The sequence below is a fragment of the Castanea sativa genome, chromosome 11 (assembly GCF_040712315.1).
Source record: "Castanea sativa cultivar Marrone di Chiusa Pesio chromosome 11, ASM4071231v1".
In the NCBI taxonomy this organism is placed as follows: Eukaryota; Viridiplantae; Streptophyta; class Magnoliopsida; order Fagales; family Fagaceae; genus Castanea; species Castanea sativa.
Window position 1 is genome coordinate 28,191,893 of NC_134023.1, and position 20,029 is coordinate 28,211,921.

Sequence of the window (20,029 nt, forward strand, 5' to 3'; positions counted from 1 at the left end):
TCACTGGCCCTTCTTCGGGCATTGACCCATCCCATGTTCACGTTGAGCAGCCTGTTGGGTTACCTGCAGAGGCAGGAGGTCGGCCGAAACGCATCGCAAAGGCACCTCCTTGTGGGACAGGAGGGCACAAACATGGACACAATGCTGGGCCTGAGGCATCTGACGAAGGACATGCAAGACCTCCTCCTCATTATACGCGACGGCGTAAGGTTCAAAAAAGGTAATTATACACAGAACTGAGACACAGATTTCTATGTTATATAGGCACATACTTCATATATTTGTCTTATATTTATTATTGGTTGTGTTTCTGTGTTGTGTGTGTATGGCAGGGAATGACGTGTGGAGGATGTGCAGCTAGTGTGAAAAGAATTCTAGAAAGTACAATTGATTTGTAAGCAACTTTGACACATGTATCACTTTTCCACAATTACCGTGGTTTTGTTTGACAAGCTCTTTTCCCTTGAGGCAAGATTCAAATGGATAGTTCTTGCTGCCTTCATTCAAGTTCTTTCACATTCATCATCCAATATAGTTGTTGCCGTTTTTGACATCTCATATAATGCCTTCACATCTCATATTTCCTTCTTACTAGATTCTATAATTTTTCATGCTTCTTACGTCATTCAAGTTAATCGTTTTGTTGCCAGTGACATGTTAACAGATAGAACATGTGTCTTTTCAATTTTGACTTGTTAAAAGATCTAGTGTAATTTATGTTTTCTTTATATTGATTAGAGTTTAAGGATGGAGGCAAAGAAGGAAACAGAAAAGACCCAACTTCTTCATCTGTCAAGTGTTTTTTCATTCGTATGGAGTCAATTGAAAAGGTTTATGAAGCAAGGTCTTCATTCATGCATGCACATCAATTGCCTAGTGTGGCCAATTATATGGCTAGGTATGTTGACAATCCAATGAGTCTTTTGAGAGCCATATCTAAGAATTTTTTATAATGATTTGAAAGTTACTTTTACTGTGAAGTCAGGTTTTCTCTGATCTTGTCCAAGACTACAAAGGTAGAAGTTGATTTAGCATCTGTTAATATCCAAACAATTGAAGATGTACTTTGCATGGTATGATCTTAGAATTATCTTTTCAATGAAGTTTCTTGTCTTCTATGAATCTGGTTAAGTTGTAATTTTTTTTTCTGTGTACATAACTTATCATTTGATTAATGGTCTCTTTAATAATGTCAGACAAATCCCAGAATTGTTGAACTTGAAAGTAATCTTTTGGCAATGCAACGGCAAGAATCTAAAGCTCAAGAACCAGTATGTTGATCAAAAACTGGTGTTTCCTTCTCTTTTTGAGCCTTTACTAGTGTGTGTGTGGTTATTTTGGGTTTGGAATTCATGCCCATTTCAATTATTATTTGTTTTCCAGCCTTTGCTAATCCAGTTCCGTCTCTTTAACAATGGATGTGCTGTTAAGGGAACCCTTTTGGTCAATAAAAAAGGTACTTTCTTTTTGGTACTCACTTGAGCGTTGACTTCGTTCTTACTTGAACAAAGATTTAATTCCAAAGGATCCAACTTTAACTGAAAACAATTATGCTCCTAACACCACAGATGCAGAAATTTTGAGTCAGCGTTGTTAGGGTAAATTAATTAACCCTAAACACACTTCCTGAGCCTAACAAGAATATAATTTTTGTCCCCAAGCTAGTGCTGATGGATAGGGCTGCAAATGAGCTTAGCAAAGTCGAGTCTTAAAAGTTTAACATGACTCTACTGTTGTTGGTTTTAGTTGAATTGTAAAATATGAAAATTATGGTTAAAAGAGAAGAAAGAGGAAGAGAAGTTAGAGAGACAGAGATGTGGAATTGGGGAGAAAGGTGTGTTGAAATAGGATTAAATAGTTGTTTTACTGTTTGTATAATGAGGAGCTGCAAGGGTCTATATTAAACTCTGAGTTCTGAGACTAGTTTTGTATTAGCCAATGGGTTAATTGCTTAGCAAAAAATTACGTGAAAACAGTCTTTTTTTTGCTGCTTCTGCTGGTTCTGTTTTGTGTGTGTGTTGTCATTTTCCTTTTGCAAATGATCCTCGAATCAAATGCCATTTCCTCCCTACCTAAATAAGAGGTGGAGGATAGCTCAAGGATTGAATCCCATGCTGGTGGTCATTATGTTGTAGTTACCCATATAAAACAAGTGTTTTTCTATTCCTTTTTTCTTAGTTTTTTTTTTCCCAGGCAGAATGATAATTTTGGCCATTATGATTATAATTAAACACGGCCCTCTTTTCACGTTTTTGACCCGAATTAGCTACAGCAGGAACTCTTCTAGCAGCAACACGATCCTGCATAAACTCCAACGAAAACTCCTTCCCAGTCCGTACTGAAACATTGTTATTTACATTTGGCATGACCAAAGTCGGTTGTTGTTGAAGGAAAAGAGAGGGTAACTGATCAATTTAGTTAATGATTTGCAGGTTAGTGTAGTTAATGTCGGGTACTCACAGTCGGAACTTCTTCAGAAAGAATTTTCTTGGTAGATTCCATTTACAAATCAAAAGAACCAATGTCACATCTTAAAGCGGTTTACTTCCTTCGGCCCACGTCAGAGAATATCCAGCATTTGCGGCAACAGCTAGTTAGTCCTAGGTTTGGAGAGTACCACCTATGTAAGTTTTGTTAATAATTTGAGAGGAGCTACAATGTTATCTTGCCACTGAAATTGCCACTCAAAATTTTATTGAGTTTAATATGAAATTTGACGGGCGTGTTAAGAACAATGAGAATTTGTTTGAAGCTTATAATAGGTAACTCTGTTTTTTTTTGGTTCACTTAGGGTACTATCGAAATGGGTGTACCTTTGGGTGGTGAGAGTCCTGCTATACTGCAATTGCACAAATGGGGTCCCTCACAGGCGCAACTCAACCTTTCAGAATTCCGTGAAGCTTTTATTTCTCCTACAAGACAGCTTTTGTTATTGCTGTCATATCAGTGTGAAGCTCTGCTTCTTCCTCTGAATATTGGTGAGTTTTCTTGATTCAATTTCCTTTTTCATATATGTGCTTGGATGCATTGAGACTGCTGTGTGTGATACAAAGTGGTTTAATTGATCTTTCTTTTTTATTTGCCTACAGGGAACCCTGTAAAAAGTGATGGTCTGGAAGGTAGTCATGACAGAAGTTCTAAAGATCCAGGTTCATTTTTTGAACCACCTGCAGTATCTAGTAGGTCAGATTCTAGGGACAATATGGCTGGCACTTCTGGGTCAGTTGTGGATTTTGATAATGATTTTTCTCCTCAAGGTGAATCTTCCATGTCTGATTGTTGTACTTTTCTTGGGGATGTAAACTCACTGGCTTGGGGTATATGTGGTGATACCTATGATCAACACAAAGATACTTCATTTAGAGAACTTTTATTTGTATCTGGCAACCATGGTGTGACCGTCCATGCCTTTTGTCTACCCAATAGAAGCAGTGCAATGACTACAATTGCTCCGGAGGGTGACTTTGGACAAGGGAGGTGGGTGGAGTGGGGGCCTTCTGCTACCCTAGCTCAAAATATGGAGGTGCAGGAACCTTCCACCTTGTGTTGTGAAGCCCCTGAAAACGTTGTGGATCTAAACACAGCCCAGGAAAGTAATGACATTCGAAATAATATTTCTAAAGTAAGTGGGGATGATGAGTTGTCAAAAAGTATTGCTCCTAAGAAATGGTTGCAATCATTTTTTACTAAAGTTGAAAGCATCAAATCTGATGGCACCACAAGGACCAGGTTCCCAGAGAAGTCATCATTTCCTTGCTCTGCAAAGGTTGTTTCATTCAGCCTTTTTAATAGTAACTTACCACTTCTGGGCTTCAATTACAAATGCAATTCCGTATCAAGTAAGGAAACAGGTCTTGATTCAGAGAAAGGCACATCTATAAAGTCAGATTTGGCTTCAGTTTCAAATTTGAAGTCTGATGTTTTGTCCAATATTTTTGGTGTTGGAGTGAAAAGTTTATACAAGTGCTCCAGAGTGTTCTCTAGCAATTCACATCGCTTTATTGGATTCTTTTTAACATTGGTGGATGCTCTAACTGTCAATACTAGTGATGAAAATGGTAGTGGCATTTACAACAATTTACTTCTTGTTGCTAGGTTAGAGAGTTGGGGAATCCAGTGGGTTTCCTCGGTGAAGCTTGAAGAAAGTCTGAATGTAGGCCCAGTGGTTGATTGGATGGACTTTTGCTTTTCTGATGATCTTCTTGTTTGTCTTAATTCATCTGGCTTAATATTTTTTATGCTGCAGTATCTGGTGCTTATGTTACACGCATAGATGTTTTACAGTCATGTGGACTTAACCCTCAATTTGATTTGCTGGAGAAAGAAAAATTTTCTAAAGGTGCCGATAAACAAAATAGACAAGTTGGTGAAGTTCATGAGAAGTCAACTTATCAACATGGTGAAACTATTAGTAGAAGATTGTTTAAAAGATTGCTTGTTGCTTCACATACTTCCCTCTTAGCTGTGGTTGATGAGTATGGTGTAATATATGTAATTCGTGCTGCTGACTATGTGCCTGACAATTACTATACATCTGAGAAATTGCTTCCACATTTTCAGCATTTCGGACTTGGTTTGCTGGTTGGTTGGGAAGTTGGCGGTTCTGATATTGGCCCCCAAAGGGTATATCCTAGTTATTCTGGTTGTCTTAAATTTAGTATTTCATCCATGATGGATGGAAGATTTTCCTTCGTGGATAATATTGGAGGTAATGTACTTCAGAAAATCCGAGACTTGGACCTTCATGAAAAGAGGAGCCATTGTGACTCATATTTAAGTGGTTTTTCTGCTGCTTCAAAGACAACAGACTAGAGGATTCATGATTCCGAAGTTCCATCACACAGTATGCGGAAAATATTTCTTTCGACATATAGATTTAATGAGGATGATTGTGTCTATTTTTCTCCCTTGGGAATTACTCGGTTCATTAAAAAACACCATATGAAGAACCAAAAGGATTCTCAAATTGTTCATTTTGATCTGCATGCAGAGTTGGCAGTGCATGATGACAGCTACTTGAGTGGGTGTGAAATGTTCTATCTCCAAGGGATAAAAGAAGTCCTCATTGGAGAAGCAGTTGGTTGCACATTCCAGGGATCTTTTTATTTGGTGACAGAAAATGGTCTTTCAGTGGTTCTTCCCTCAATTTCAGTTTCATCTAATTTCCTTCCTATTGAGCCCATTGGATATCAGTTGCCAAGCATCAGTAGAGGCATTGAATATCAAGTTAGAGACATATTGGAAACTACTGAATCAAAGCAGCCATGGCCACTGTGGAAACTTGAAGTTTTGGACAGGGTTCTTTTGTATGAAAGCACTGAAGTGGCAGATTGCTTATGCTTGGAAAATGGTAAGAATAGTTGAAATTGAACTTGTTAGTGATTTCTAGTTTTCTATTAGATGAATTCGATTACATAGTTTCTGTTCTTAGTTTTGTGCTGGGCCAGTGCTTTAGATTCTGCATTATCACCCTGGAAGACTGTCTTCAATTTTTAATTCTATGATAATCTCATGTAATCATTTCTTGATATGTCATCTCTTTCTTTGTGGTAGGATAGCTGGTGATTTGTGATCTTTTACGATTTTGTATAAGCTTATTCAACTTCTTGTCCAAATGGGATAAGCTGATAAATTTAAATATGCTTATAAAACTCATTAGATATTCTGCAAATTAATTGCATTGGTTCTTTTGGTTAGATATGAGTCAGCTGTGGAGTTATATAAAATGTTGACTGTCTGGAATCTTGTTTCGTTATGTCTGTTGTGGACTATATGGAGGGAAAGAAATTGATGTACTTTTGAAGATGTGGAGTTTATGTCAGCTCAACTGCTAGCATCCTTCTATAGTTCTCTCTATGAGTGGTCTTTTGCTTTGGGTTTCACAGATAGTAAATTTATTCAATCATTCATAGAGACTATTCATATGTAGATATTTTCTTCAATTGTAATTCTTTAGGCTATTTCATGTATTTTTTCACCAAATAGTCTTGTTTCAATAAAATTATTCTTACCTATAAAAAAAAACGTTTTGCAATTGACAACTTGTTAATTGGTTTAAACAACAGTTTTACAGAATAATATGTAATATAGTCTGTCAAAGTTGGTTGCCAAATTAAATTACAGTTGTCATATTTATTTAGGCTAAATCTATCTGCAGAGAACACTAGAATGACTAGAGTTTGATTGTCAAGCACAAACATCCTTCATGTCTTGAAGGTTTGTGCAAGACACACACACACACACACACACACACACACACACATATATATATATATATATATATATATATATATATCAGTTTGATTGTTGGAGGATCTTCCTTTCTTTGAGAATATTTCTGTCTCTTTTACTAATTACGTAAATCACTCATAAACAGTATACTTTGAGAGAGAGGGGTAGGGGGGGATGCAATACTTCAAAGAAATCTTTGATTTTGGCCCCCTCTATTTGAAAAAAGCATAGAACCAAATTTTTTAAACAAGCAATAGGAGAAGACTTTAGAAATCCAAGTACACGTGGAGCTACAATTTCTAAACAAGCAATATAAGGAGAAGATTTTATAAAGCCAAGTACATGTGGAGCTACAATACCAAACTAATTTTATTGGTTTTTTATGGGGTTGCTTAAACATGGTCCAAAAATCTGAATTCTTGTTTTGATGCATGGGTAGATGTTATCTTATTTGACCTTGTTGTTATGCCACATATCAACTGTAAAGTTAGATATAATTATTATCTCTATCTTGCAGGAATTTTATGTGGACTTTGTAGCAATTGATCTGACCATTTCACTTTGAATATGCCGTCAAATCACATTTATATGCTCCCAGCAGTTGTAGATCCTTCAAATTTGCAGCACTTCTGTGACCGAGTTGTTGATGGTATTGCATCCATTTTTTTGGCCTTAAAAAGAAGACCTATTATTAGATATCAAAGGAATTCTGATATTGCTAAGAGGATTGCACAGGAAACAGCTGTAAGTGAAGCACTGGAAGCTATAGTGTAAATATCATTTGTTCATGATATATGTATTACTGAGTTTCATATGAATTTTGTGCATTCTGTTCTCAGAATTTAATACACACACATGTAGATGTTACTTGGTCATGATATGTGTATCACTGAGTTTCATATTAATTTTAAGCATTCTGTTTTCAGAATTTTTTTTAATGTGTAATTTATTAATTTATTTTTATAATTTGATAGTTACAAGAGGGGAGGGGGGAATTGAATCCTGGATGTTATAGACACACCAGGAGATCTGTTTTCAGAATTTCATACACACACATGTATTTTTTTCCCCTAGAAACTAATTGATGATATGTGTATTCATGATATTTCATATCATTGTTAATTTTACTGGATGCAGTTTATCCTTCGAATTTTACTACTTTAGGTTCATAGAAATCTGACTTTTATACTTTTTGGGATGTATCAGAAGCTGATGTACCAGCAGGAAAGTGGGCTTTTTGATTTCAGACGAATGGAAGTTTCCCCATTGTTGCTGGTAATTGATAGGAGGGATGATCCTGTGACCCCTTTGCTAAACCAGTGGACCTATCAGGTATTTGGGGTTGTCAGTACATATTTTACCAGTTATATGAGAAATGCCTCTTTGTTTTGACGTAACATGGATGGTTTTATAATTATTTGAACTCATTTATCACATCATGTTCCATAGGCAATGGTTCATGAATTGATAGGTATTCAAGACAACAAGGTGGATTTGAGAAACATTGGCAAACTTCCAAAGGATCAACAGGTTGCACTGCATTTCCTGTTATAGTGCACATATTTATTTTTATGGTTTGCATTGCTAAGAAAATGATCTTGGTTCAATTCACACTCACAGGAGGTTGTGTTGTCATCAGAACAAGATGCCTTTTTCAAAGCTAACATGTATGAGAATTTTGGAGATATTGGGATGAATATCAAACGATTGGTAGATGAATTTCAGCAGATTTCAAAGAGTAACCAGAGCATCCAGACAATAGGTTTGTATGAGGCTTGATAAATTCAGACTTACGAGATATTATGTTACTAAATTAGCATGGTGGGTTGAGATATAACATTCCATCATTCCAACATTTTGAATTTCTGCAGAAGACATGGCCAAATTTGTTGACAAGTACCCTGAGTACAGAAAAATGCATGGAAATGTTTCAAAGCATGTGACATTGGTCACAGAAATGAGCAAGATGGTTGAAGAGAAGAGAGAAAACTCATGTTAGTTTCAGAAACAGAGCAGGAGTTGGCTTGTAATGGTGGTCAAGTGGCAGCATTTGAGGTAGTGTAATCAATTGTATGGTGTCTTGTTTTTCTCTAAATATTGTTTATGTTACTTCATATATATCCATGGGCCTACTTAGATATACATTTTTCTAGATAATTTATAATAGAGATTATTATAAGATACATAAGTATGGATTTTGATATAATTTTTAGACAGCTATATGGTCATGAATCAAGCCGAAGGAGTAGATTGTCCTAGTACAGGAGGTTGAAGAAAAGGATGTTGTCTTGGATGATTTTGTTGTATGCACACATGCATTAGATACACTCATCAGTATGAGACAGATTAAGATGGATTATGTTATTTACCCAATGCTCAAATATGGTTGGGAAATGAATTTACAAATTTTAATTTGTTAAAATATATTTTAAAAAAAATGATACCAATAACAAAATTTCTTGAAATATATGAAAAAATGATGACCTGGTGAAAGTAGTTTTACGCATTGGAACTAATAATAAACTTGAGTGGCTCCACCGACAGCAACTGCATTAGTAGCTCTGTTTGTTACTATGTAAAGCATTTTCCTGGTGAAAATGTTTTTTACACAATATTTTCAAGGAAAATAAATTGTTATATATATATATATATTTTTTTTTTGGGATCCTAAATTTTGTTTTCTACTATTTGGTTGCACAAAATGTCTATGTTAAAACCAACAAAAAGTTAGTAGGTGGTGGTGGGAGGAGCTTCTGTTTTTTTTTTTTTTTTTTTTTTGTGTGGAAGGGGGTGGCAGTGGTGCAGTGAGGAGAAGTGGGACAGGGAAGTTAGGAAGGTGGTGTGGGTTTTTTTTTTTCTAGTGTTAAGGGTATTTTTCTAATTATGTTAAAAAAAAAAAACTACATAATTGTTAGTTATCAGTCAGTGTTGCTGGCATAGGGTTTTAATTTATTTATAGGTAAGTCTTACTCAGTTTATGGACTTTGATGTGTGGCCTTTGGTCCAATTCGTTCAGGAGTTTGTTTGTTAGTCAAAGTAGGAATTCTAGTACTATTGGGCAAAGCTAAGATCTAGAGTCTATAGAAGTGTCATTGCACTTAAAGAAAGATGGAGTTGCTGAATGGAAAAATTGAGTGTATTGAGTATTGAGGGCACTTTGGCCTTAATGTTCAATTCTCACTTTCAATTCCCTCTTTCTTTTCTCTTTAACTTTTTTTTTTTTGATAAGTACCAAGTTTAATTGAAAATGAGAAATACCTTCTGTTCACTTTCAATTTCCTCTTTCTTCTCACAAAAAGAAAGACATCCTCCTAGGAACTCTGACACTCTAAATACTCTTCGAAGGAAAGGAATGAGCTGTAATGCCACAAATAACCCGGTAGTGGGACCGCACGTCAAAAGTACCTCTCCCATTCAAGCTCCTGCTAACATTTATAGGAAAGGAATGAGCAGTAATGCCACGGATAACCAGGTAGTAGGACTGCTCATCAAAAGTACCACTCCCATTCAAGTGCCATCAAAAGTACCGCGCATCCGTTACCATCCGCATTACTGTCCACGTTACTATTCAGGTGCACTGTTCACAACTTGTAGGTAGATTTGATCTTAGTATCTTCCCATCTCTTCTGCAAACCTAAATGAAATCCTTTCTCATCCTTTCCCTAGTTATTAATTGACCCTAAATCCAAAATCCTCCTAACTCTAATCCTCCCACAAGCGAGGAAGAACCTTCAAAGCACAAAGCTATGCAACAAGGACATTGTAATTTAGGTTTTTTGCTAAAAAATTGGGCATTGGCTATAGTTTGTTGGACACATGTTGGTTGAGATAGTCATGTGGGACAACTTTTATTCATGTTTAATTATTTATTTATTTTTTATAGGGATTTTGATGGTAACTTATGATTAAATACAACATGGCAATGGTTTATTATGAAGTTCTTTTGTATATATTCGAAAAATCGTTATTTCCTCTCGGCTCGATTTACAATGACGTCTAGGATTGTAGGGGTTGGCAGAAATCCTCAATAGGGTAGTCGAAGTTAGCTTCATGATTGAATTAGCAAAGTTTAAATTTTTATTGGGATGTACATGCCTTTCACATGTTTGAATTATAAGTAGATATGGGGGGTTTGTTTGTGGGTAAATGCATGCGAGGTAAAAAGTCAGAAAATCAGCTGTGATTTTGGAGGGAGTTACAGTACCAAGAAACTGAGTGCTTTAGTGGTTCTTTTGGTATCCTCACATTACCATCTGATTGTGAAATATGCATTGAACTGTTAATTAAACAAGAGGTTACGATAGATAAAAAAAAATGTACGTTTTCAACTGATTGCCTTTCTGCCCAATTTTACCTAACTAATATGACCAATGGAACATGATTAATTTTCTTGTTTAGTGGTTCATGTTAGATTTAAAAATGTACGCACTCTTCATTTCTGTAGGACAATAGCACATACAGATTTGAAGCCTGAATTGGCCTCCATCCCTAATAAACATTGAAAATAGGCAGCTTGCAGGTTTTGCACTCTTTCAAGATGCCTCAAGACAGTTAACTGCAAAATCAGCTCCATATATTGAAAGTGGTTGAAGTCTCCAACGACTATGTGTCCATAAACTGACATCATAACCCACACCGCCAGATAAAATCAATCATTGGGTAGAAATGTTGCTGATTTCGTCATTTTATGGAGGTTCATATGGCGGCCGGTTTTCAAGTTCTGGTTCAGCAGCAGCAAGATTCTCTTTAGCTTTAATGATTCTTTCCTGACGAGATTCTTCTTGCTTCCTCAAGTCTTCCATTTCTTTATATTTTTCCCTCGTACTTGCACCCCCTATAGACACATTCAATCAAGGTAAATTATTCATTTCCAAATGAAGCTAAATTTCTACTGCAATAGATTTTCCTGAGGATTCTCCGTACAATTTAGTGGTTTTTTGTTGTCTCTCCCAGTGGATGCTCCAAATGTAATGGTGCAATTGGTTACATTGGCTCCATTGGAAATGAGAAGTTTGGAGAGGAGATGACAAAAAATTAAAAATCAGCCGGTGTTAATGTGAGTTTCTCTTCATCTTAGACTTGCACTGAACGTTTGTTATGTCTTCACCTTCTTATTGGAGTTAAGACAATTATGAAAATTGTAATCAGGTACATTTCTACCCAAGGATGAATCTACATCAACTGGAACCTGTGCTGTTTATGTGGTTGGTGGTCAGAGGTCAGTGATATGTCATGTCTGCACGTAAACTCAGAATGCAAGGTCAGTTCCATAGGGATTGCTTAGTTTCATGATGATTTACATGTTCAATCCAGTTAGCAGTGTTGGTAGGTTGCGTTTGTTGGACAGATAATTTTGCTGCTTTCACTTGCATTTTGTCAGAAAATATTTTGTAATTATAAGTAGATCACGCAAATAGGCAATACCCTACATGATTGGCCCATGTCCTACTCTAACAGTTTCCAACTCATGGCTCCCATTATTACTACTAAGAACACTTGAAAATCGAGAACCCCCTTCATTATTGTCCCATCTTATGTTCTCTATAGTAGCTTATGCTTATCAGGTACACAACTAAAGGTTTAGCTTGATTGTTATGAGAAATATATTTGTCTATTGTGACTCTGGTGTTAGATGTTGGAACATTTACAGTGTTCAATTCTAATCTGCAGGAAATTGGAGTTAATGTCACAATATTTTTTTATTAAGCTTGCGTTTGCCTGATGTTACCTTCACTGGCAAAATTAAGGCCAATGCATGTTAACGTAAGTTTTCTATCTCATAACTTTTGAAGAGTTAATTACTAAATTTAGTCAAGAAAGAATCTCCTGTGGTGCCTTGTACCTGTACGTTTCTTGTCACACGATTGTATTTATTCTCAGGTTTGGAAGTTCATTTACATTTTCTATAGGGTGTGCAAGTACGAGGGAAAAATATAACGAAATGGAAGACCTGAGGAGCAAGAAGAATCTTGTCAAGAAAGAATCATTAAGCTAAAGAGAATCTCGCTGCTGCTGAACCAGAACTTCAAAACCGGCCGCCATATGAACCTCCATAAAATGACGAAATCAGCAACATTTCTACCCAATGATTGATTTTATCTGGCGGTGTGGGTTATGATGTCAGTTTATGGACACATAGTCGTTGGAGACTTCAACCACTTTCAATATATGGAGCTGATTTTGCGGTTAACTGTCTTGAGGCATCTTGAAAGAGATATGACAGTTTTTTTTGCTATCATAAAATGTATTGGTGTACCTATAAAATAAACTGTGATCTTCTTGTTGTATTGCTGCAAGAGTCCCCAGTGGACCACATTGTATGTATAGGTATTCTATTTGCAACTGTAAAGTCTAGAAACTAAAGTAATGGTTATTATGTTAATGGTCAGATATTTAGATTTTATGTCGTAACTTCTTCAGTTGCATCAACTTCAATCCAATTCAATCAGCTTCACGTAGGCCACCTAATCCAATGCATGATTTTTATTATATAAAAAACTCCACTTCTCAGTCTTGATAAGCCATGATTTATATCTTCTATCTCTGCAATACTATTTAATTCCAGAAGTTTGAAATTTCATAGCTGTAGTTTAGATGTGTTTCATAGTTTTGTTATTTATCTGGAATTAGTTATCAAATTTAGAAACTAAACTATTTAATTTATGTCTTTGAAACACGTAATTGTGCAGAAGTTTGAAATTAAACACCCTCTATTTTAGATTAATTTCATAGTTTTGTTATTTATCTGAAATTAATTATCAAATGTATAAATCGAGCCTTTGAAATTCGATTGCTTTAATGTGAAAATCAAGTTTCAAATTGTCGATTTTTAAATATATCCTTTCTTTCATAGTAAAAAATAATCGAGCTTTGAAAGGCTCGATTTTATTACGTGACTTTTTAAAAATATATCAAAAAGATAAATGAAAATCACGTGTCCAATTTCTATAGTAGGTTTTTTCAAATTCGGTTTGGCATAAATGGAAAAAGATAAAATATAAATCTAGTTTCAGAGTCTCGATTTACATATAAAATCGAGTTTAAAAGCCTCGACTTAGAGTGAAAATGTTCTGCCTATTAGAATCGAGTTTAAAACCCTCGATTTTAGTTTAGTGGTTTTTTTTTTCAAAAAAATATAGGAAATGCCGCCTTTAAAATCGAGTTTAAAAGCCTCGATTTACATTAAAAATCGAGTTAAAAAGCCTCGATTTACATTGAAACTCGTTTTTCAAAGCCTCGATTTTCAGTGTAGGTTCTTTTAAAAATAATATTCCGCGGAAATGGTGCCTTTGAAAGTCGAGTTTAAAAGCCTCGATTTACCAAAGGAAATCGAGTTCCAAAGACTCGATTTCTACTGGGATTTTGTTTTTTTTTTTGTTTTGGTTGCAGCTACAGCAGCGGTATTAACTCTCACAGAAACTCACACCCTCAGTAACACACAGAGAAAACCTAAAACAGAGCTCTCAGCCTCACTAACTCTCACTCACTCACCCTCACTAACTCTCACTCACCCATAACTCTCTCACACCATAACTCTCTCACACCACTCACTCTCACAAAACCACATTGTCCACTCTCACTGCTCTTCCCTCTCAGCAAATTCATATCTAAGGTAAGGGTTTGCATAATTTGATTGTCATTGTAGTTGGGTATGTTGTCTATGGGTGTGGGTGTCAGAGTTTTACCATTTATTTTGTAGATAGTTAACATAACTTAGTTAATTTATCAATATTGTGAATTATAGAACTTGGTCTGATTTGGTCTGATTTGGTCTAATTTGGTCTGATTTGGTCTAATTTGGTCTCATTCGGTCTGATTTGGTCTGATTTGGTCTCATTCGGTCTGATTTGGTCTAATTTGGTCTGATTTGGTCTGATTTGGTCTGATTTGGTCTGATTTGGTCTAATTTGGTCTGATTCGGTCTGATTTGGTCTGATTTGGTCTAATTTGGTCTCATTCGGTCTGATTTGGTCTGATTTGGTCTCATTCGGTCTGATTTGGTCTGATTTGGTCTAATTTGGTCTCATTCGGTCTGATTTGGTCTGATTTGGTCTAATTTGGTCTCATTCGGTCTGATTTGGTCTGATTTGGTCTAATTTGGTCCATTCAGTCCACTTTGTTCCATTTTGGTTAGGAAGATCCATCTTTGTGTACTTACATATATAATTGGAGACAACATGTTTAGGTTGAGAGCCCTTATTCAAAATCTAAATTTATTAAAACAAATTCTCGAGTTTGGGGGTCAGCTGTCCACCATTGCTACACTGATATTCATAGTGCTACATGTGCTGCTCAATAGCTCGGCACTGTTGAACCCTATCTAGTCATATCATTCGCACTCACGTCAATACACAGATCTGCATCATTTTGCAATGCACTGTTTTCAAGGATGCAGAAGACCCCTGAAAAGTTTATGATGCATTTAACACAACTCGGTATTGTCTTGTCAAGTTCATGTCAGATGAAACACAAGCATGCTAAATACTCTTCACATGAATACTTGTTCAATTTGAATAGTCATAGCAATTACCGCAACTACGCCGAGAATAAGAGAATCTCACTATGACATTGGGAACATTTGAACAAAAAATTCGTATCGTGGTTTTCCACTGTATTGACATGACAAGCCTGAATATGTTAAATTTTATTATTGAATACACAGTGGAATGAGGTTATAAATGTACCACAATTCTTTTCTTATTCCTACACCACTAACTTTGTAGGTTGAGTAAGCTATGAGTCGCAACACCTCAACATCATCTCGTACACGTAGAAACAAGTTTCAATCTACTTCAACAAATGAATTATCACAAGTTCCAGCAGATCAACAACTACAAACATACACAGACCACTATGGAGGGAAATGGGTTGGAAAGAAGAGAGATTTCGTTAATATGCCAATATACACGTACGAGAGTCTTGGAAGCGTTGGCCACATCATGGTCGGCAAACCTACAAAACTAAGTACAGATACCACCACAATGGAGTTCACCGTAGCAGAACCACCATGGTCAACCCTATACAAGAAGAGGTGTGAGTTGGAGGTGTATTGTCGATGGCACGGGTTACGAGTTCCTAAGGCACGCTCAGCCGAGTTACCTAGAGATGAGCCTGCCAACATACTTGCTCGCCTTGAACAAGAGAACAATCAAATGCAAAGGCGGTTAGACCGTTTTCATGCAGTCCAAAAAGCTAGGAAGCATCTAAAGGGGAAGGCGCAAGAGCGAGCCATGAAGTCTATTAATGAAATTACTGCGTTAGATGATGAAAGTGACATTTCAGACTTCTCAGATTCAAGCAATGATGACTTCCAAAAATTTCTACCTACGAACATTCAACGTTGTTGTTGATGTCTACACGTTTTGTGCAAACTGATCTGTTGTTGATCGTGAGGGCAAATGATCCTATTGTTCGTTGTTGGTATGTTATGAAAAGATGTACTTGTATTAGTGTTTGCAAGAATTATAAGTGCTTGGTGAAAATTATGGTCTAAACTCAATATTCCGTGAGTAAAACTCGCTTTTCTAAAGTAATACTGAATGTCATTATTTTTAGTTTAGTGGTTCTTTTAAAAATAATAATATTCCGCGGAAATGGCGCCTTTAAAAATCGAGTTTAAAAGCCTCGATTTACATTAGTTACCCAGTTTTTAGATTTTCTAAAATATCATCCCGTGGAAACGCTGCGTTTGAATCTACCCAAAGGAAATCGAGTTCCAAAGACTCGATTTCCACTGGGATTTTTTTTTTTTTGGTTGTAGCTACTGCAGTAGTAAACAAGATTTAGTTTTTTCCCTTCCCCTACAGCAGTAAACAACTAGATACAACCAATCAAAGGGAGTAGTACATCAAAAACAAACAACCGGATTCAAACAGTTACTATTCATTGCTGGCTAGGGAAAAGCTGCACAACGCAACTAATGTGACGAGCACAATGGATAGCAAATAGTTCAATTACAACAACATTCAACAATAAACAAAATATAGAAAATAACAACTAACTAAAATTAACATAGTCTACATTCGGCAACAACATTCAACAAAGAAAAAAAAACACTTGTACATAACCACAACATTCAGCACATGCATATACAGAAGATAACGACAAGTCCCACGTACATTGCCAAAACTTCAATCAGGTCTTCGCTCGCCTGAAAAACATGAAAATACAATCGTTAGTTTCCAAATGCGAAGAACAAAAACCAAATGAAATTCATAGCATATTATATAAAAACAGTGAGAGCACTTGCCTAGTTTGTAGCACTACCACTTGTCGAAGCCCCACGAGAATTGGGATAGCTTCTACGGTTATGCCCCTCTTGATGACACACTCCACATCGCTGCCTCGGTTGAATCTCCCTCAAGTCCGGATCTTCCCTCCGGCTTCCCCGTTCTCGTCGTACCCCATCCATTTCATTCCTTATTCTTGAGGCCACATGACGACCTTTGGCCCGCAACAGCTGTGGGTCAGGCACCCACCGTGGTCCGCGAACGTCCCTCCACAATGACTCTGACTTTGGCACCACAAAATTATGTGAATATGTGTGAATGGTGTTGTTCAAACTATAACATGGGTCAATATAGCTGGTCGCATCGAGGTGCAGACTTTGGAGAACTTTAATTGCGTGTGAACAAGGGATCTTCAAGCTTTGCCACTTTCTGCAACCACATATTCTATCAAATACGTGTACTTCATGACTGTGGTTTCCCCCTCCACCTCTATGGTCGTTGTACGGGGTAAGCACTTGATATACACCAGTTTCATGATTAAAATTCCTCACAGTGTGACCTGCAGTTTTCTGCGCATTTTTGTTATAGATCTCCATTGCATAATCACTCCACACCTTACCTCGAGAGAGATCTTCCGCAATTTTTTTATGTCGATCGTGGAAATATGCAACAAGTTTGGACCAAGTAAATTCAGCCATTGCCGCAATGGGCAAACCGCGGGCACCTTTCAGTACCCCATTAAAGCACTCAGAGATATTGGTTGTCATTGCCCCGTAACGTCTTCCACCATCATGTGACTGAGTCCATTTGTCCAGATCCTCACTGGTTAAATATGTATATGGCATACAACGTGCAACATGGCGACTAGTAGGGTCTACACCCCTCAGTAAATTAATCTCGGCCTCCTTAATGATTTGCATTATGGATTCAAATTTAGCTTCTTGGGTCGCATATCCAGCTTTCAAGGCCAATGCCTTTAGAATCGGGTCATCAAAGCATCTGTTGAAGTTGCTAGCAACATGTCGAAGGCAATATCGGTTATATACCTGTTCTTTTCCGTCCCTCCCTCTAGGCCACTGTCGAATGGCGTTTTTGATACCTTTATGTCGGTCAAAAATAATGCAAATGCCATTGGCAGGTGTAACATGCTTAATCGAACCCCTGAGACACTCTAAAAACCACCCGCAACTAGCCTCTGACTCCTTGTCCACAACAGCAAAGGCAAGAGGCAAAACCTTTTGGTTGGCATCGGTTGCCATTGCAATCATCAAAACCCCTTTGTATTTACCATACAAATGAGTCCCATCAATACTGATCACTGGCCTACAATATTGGAATGCAGCAATGCATGGAGCAAATGCCCAATATACATAACGTAGTAACACAGAATTCTCGTATGGCCTAGGTATGGTGTGATAGTTGTACTGGGTACCCGAATCCTGATCCAAGTATGCCAACAACAACTTTCGCAACCTTTGGTAAGACTCCTCCCAATCCCCAAATATCTTAGCAATTGCCTTTTGTTTTGCGTCCCATACTTTATAGTAAGAAAGCTCATGTTTATACTTAGTATGCATGATGTCCCAGAGATCTTGTATACGAGCAGTGTGATTTTGTCGCAATTTTCCCACAATTTCTGATGCAACAAAATTAGAATCCATCATTTTACCGTCTCTTCGCAGGCCAAAGGGTATACAAGTGTGTGGACCCACATAAGACGTGACCATCCATAGACCATTAAGTTTAACCTTCATGAATGCCCCAACGTACCACTTGCAGTTGTCGTCAACGCATGCAGCACACAATTTAGTTTTGGTCGACCTCTGGATTATAAAATTTCTATTATCATTTGTTGCGTATATTATCAATGCACGCTTCACCGCCTCTTTATTTGCAAAAGTCAACCCTTTATGAAAATGCATCCCATCTTCCCAAGTAGAAACAAATGGTATCTGAAGACGTGAAGGATCAACCATATTTTCCCAAGTATTTGCGTAAAATGAGTCGGCAGGAGGTCTGTAGGCAGTAGTCGTATTTGTATCATGCTGGATGCCAATATTATCATCTGCATCACCTTCATCATGGTACTCCATATTTTCCTCTTCAAAATTGGGAACAACTTCATGGTCATCCATATCGTTCTCAAAGTCGCCTCGCTCAATCCTCTCTTCGTATTCATCCACGTCATCAATATTTTCACCATCATTCGCGGCATGATCTTCGTCTTCGTCTTCCTCCTCTAAATGTGTCTCTTGAGGATGGAGGGGTTCACTAGTATTGGCAACATGATCTTGAGATGGGAGCGTATAACCTCCCATTGTATACCCTCCCATTGTAGTACATCCATCATCTAGGGCTGTAAATTGTAAAGCCGTAGTTGTTTCTTGCACCACCTCAGTATTTATGTCAACAAGCGGCTCCGAACTTACGTACAACTCAGCAGCATTTACTTGGGGCATTTTTTGGATCCTATTAAACATCATCTTTACATGTTTGTCTTCTTTGATCGCCATATACCCGTAATTTATCCGTTCATGAAGGACTTCTTGTGGGTAACGATAAATAATCTTGATGTCATACCAAGCAGGGTTCAAACTCAATGAGTGCATTATTTTGCTCTTCAAATCATCCAACGTCTTCAACTTACGACGTATCATCATGTAGTAGCATTCAATACCCGGCCCTCTAAATGGGAATCCGTCAATCTCTCCAGGATTGTCAAGGGGTCCACCATAGTATACATTTATATCAATATTCTTCAGAGATTGTGAACCTATTAGAGAGTAAAGTATAATATGTTAGTGACATATTTTATCTCTTTTATTTAACATCAATTAGAAAACCTTGAATATCTACTCAAAGTACAAAAATTACAACTTCTCACCCCACAATTGCATATACTCACCCCACGTCACATACAGACACACTCAATCGTTATCATTTCGTACTCAAACAAATAAAAAAATTAAAGACAAAACTCACCCCCATTACAAAATTTCGACTCATTTCTAACAAAAATAAAAATAAAAATAAAAATATCAAACCAAACAACAAAAGTCATGACGATGTGCAAATGAATGAGTGCAATTTGATCATGAGCAATCAAAATTAGACATATCATCTAATTTCAAAATCAAGGCATTAATATACAGTTAAATATACCATATGTGATATACAAACTCAAATTTAATACAAATTATGGAGAAAAGGAAGCAGATAAATTCACCGAAAGCTACCAAAAAGACTTCCTAGGTCATGAATAATATATATATATATATATATCTTTCTCCTCACTTTCTAAAATAGATATATATATATTTATATAAATATAAATATAAATATATATACATATATAAATATAAATATATATATGTATGTAAATATGTAAATATATATATATAGGTAAGAGTGAGGAGAACGTTACCTGAAATGAGGATGTGCAAATATGCTACTAGGAATGTATGAGAGTGAAGAGAGGAGCAATGTTTGTGTGAGAGTTGAGAGAGGAGCAATGTTTGCTGAATGCATATGATGAGATGGTTTTACTGAATGTGTGAGAGAGGAGCAAT

At 36.7% G+C, this 20,029-nt stretch overlaps 1 protein-coding gene and 1 pseudogene across 1 annotated transcript; both read left to right on the top strand.

Annotated features, from left to right (window-relative positions):
• The first annotated feature begins 2,796 nt into the window (after nt 1–2,796).
• LOC142615332 (uncharacterized) lies at nt 2,797–5,445 on the top strand. Its single transcript, XM_075788076.1, has 2 exons — nt 2,797–2,978; nt 3,090–5,445. The coding sequence occupies exons 1-2, from the start codon at nt 2,804–2,806 to the stop codon at nt 4,271–4,273; spliced, it is 1,359 nt and encodes a 452-aa protein (XP_075644191.1). The 5' UTR covers nt 2,797–2,803; the 3' UTR covers nt 4,274–5,445.
• LOC142616318 (vacuolar protein sorting-associated protein 45 homolog) lies at nt 4,397–12,642 on the top strand (annotated as a pseudogene).
• The last annotated feature ends 7,387 nt before the right edge of the window (nt 12,643–20,029 follow it).

Bases quoted from the DNA above. Each gene is read 5' to 3' on its own strand.
- LOC142615332 (XM_075788076.1), top strand. From the start codon at position 2,804: ATGGGTGTACCTTTGGGTGGTGAGAGTCCTGCTATACTGCAATTGCAC. The intron at 2,979-3,089 runs GTGAGTTTTCTT...ATTTGCCTACAG, and splicing joins GCTTCTTCCTCTGAATATTG to GGAACCCTGTAAAAAGTGAT.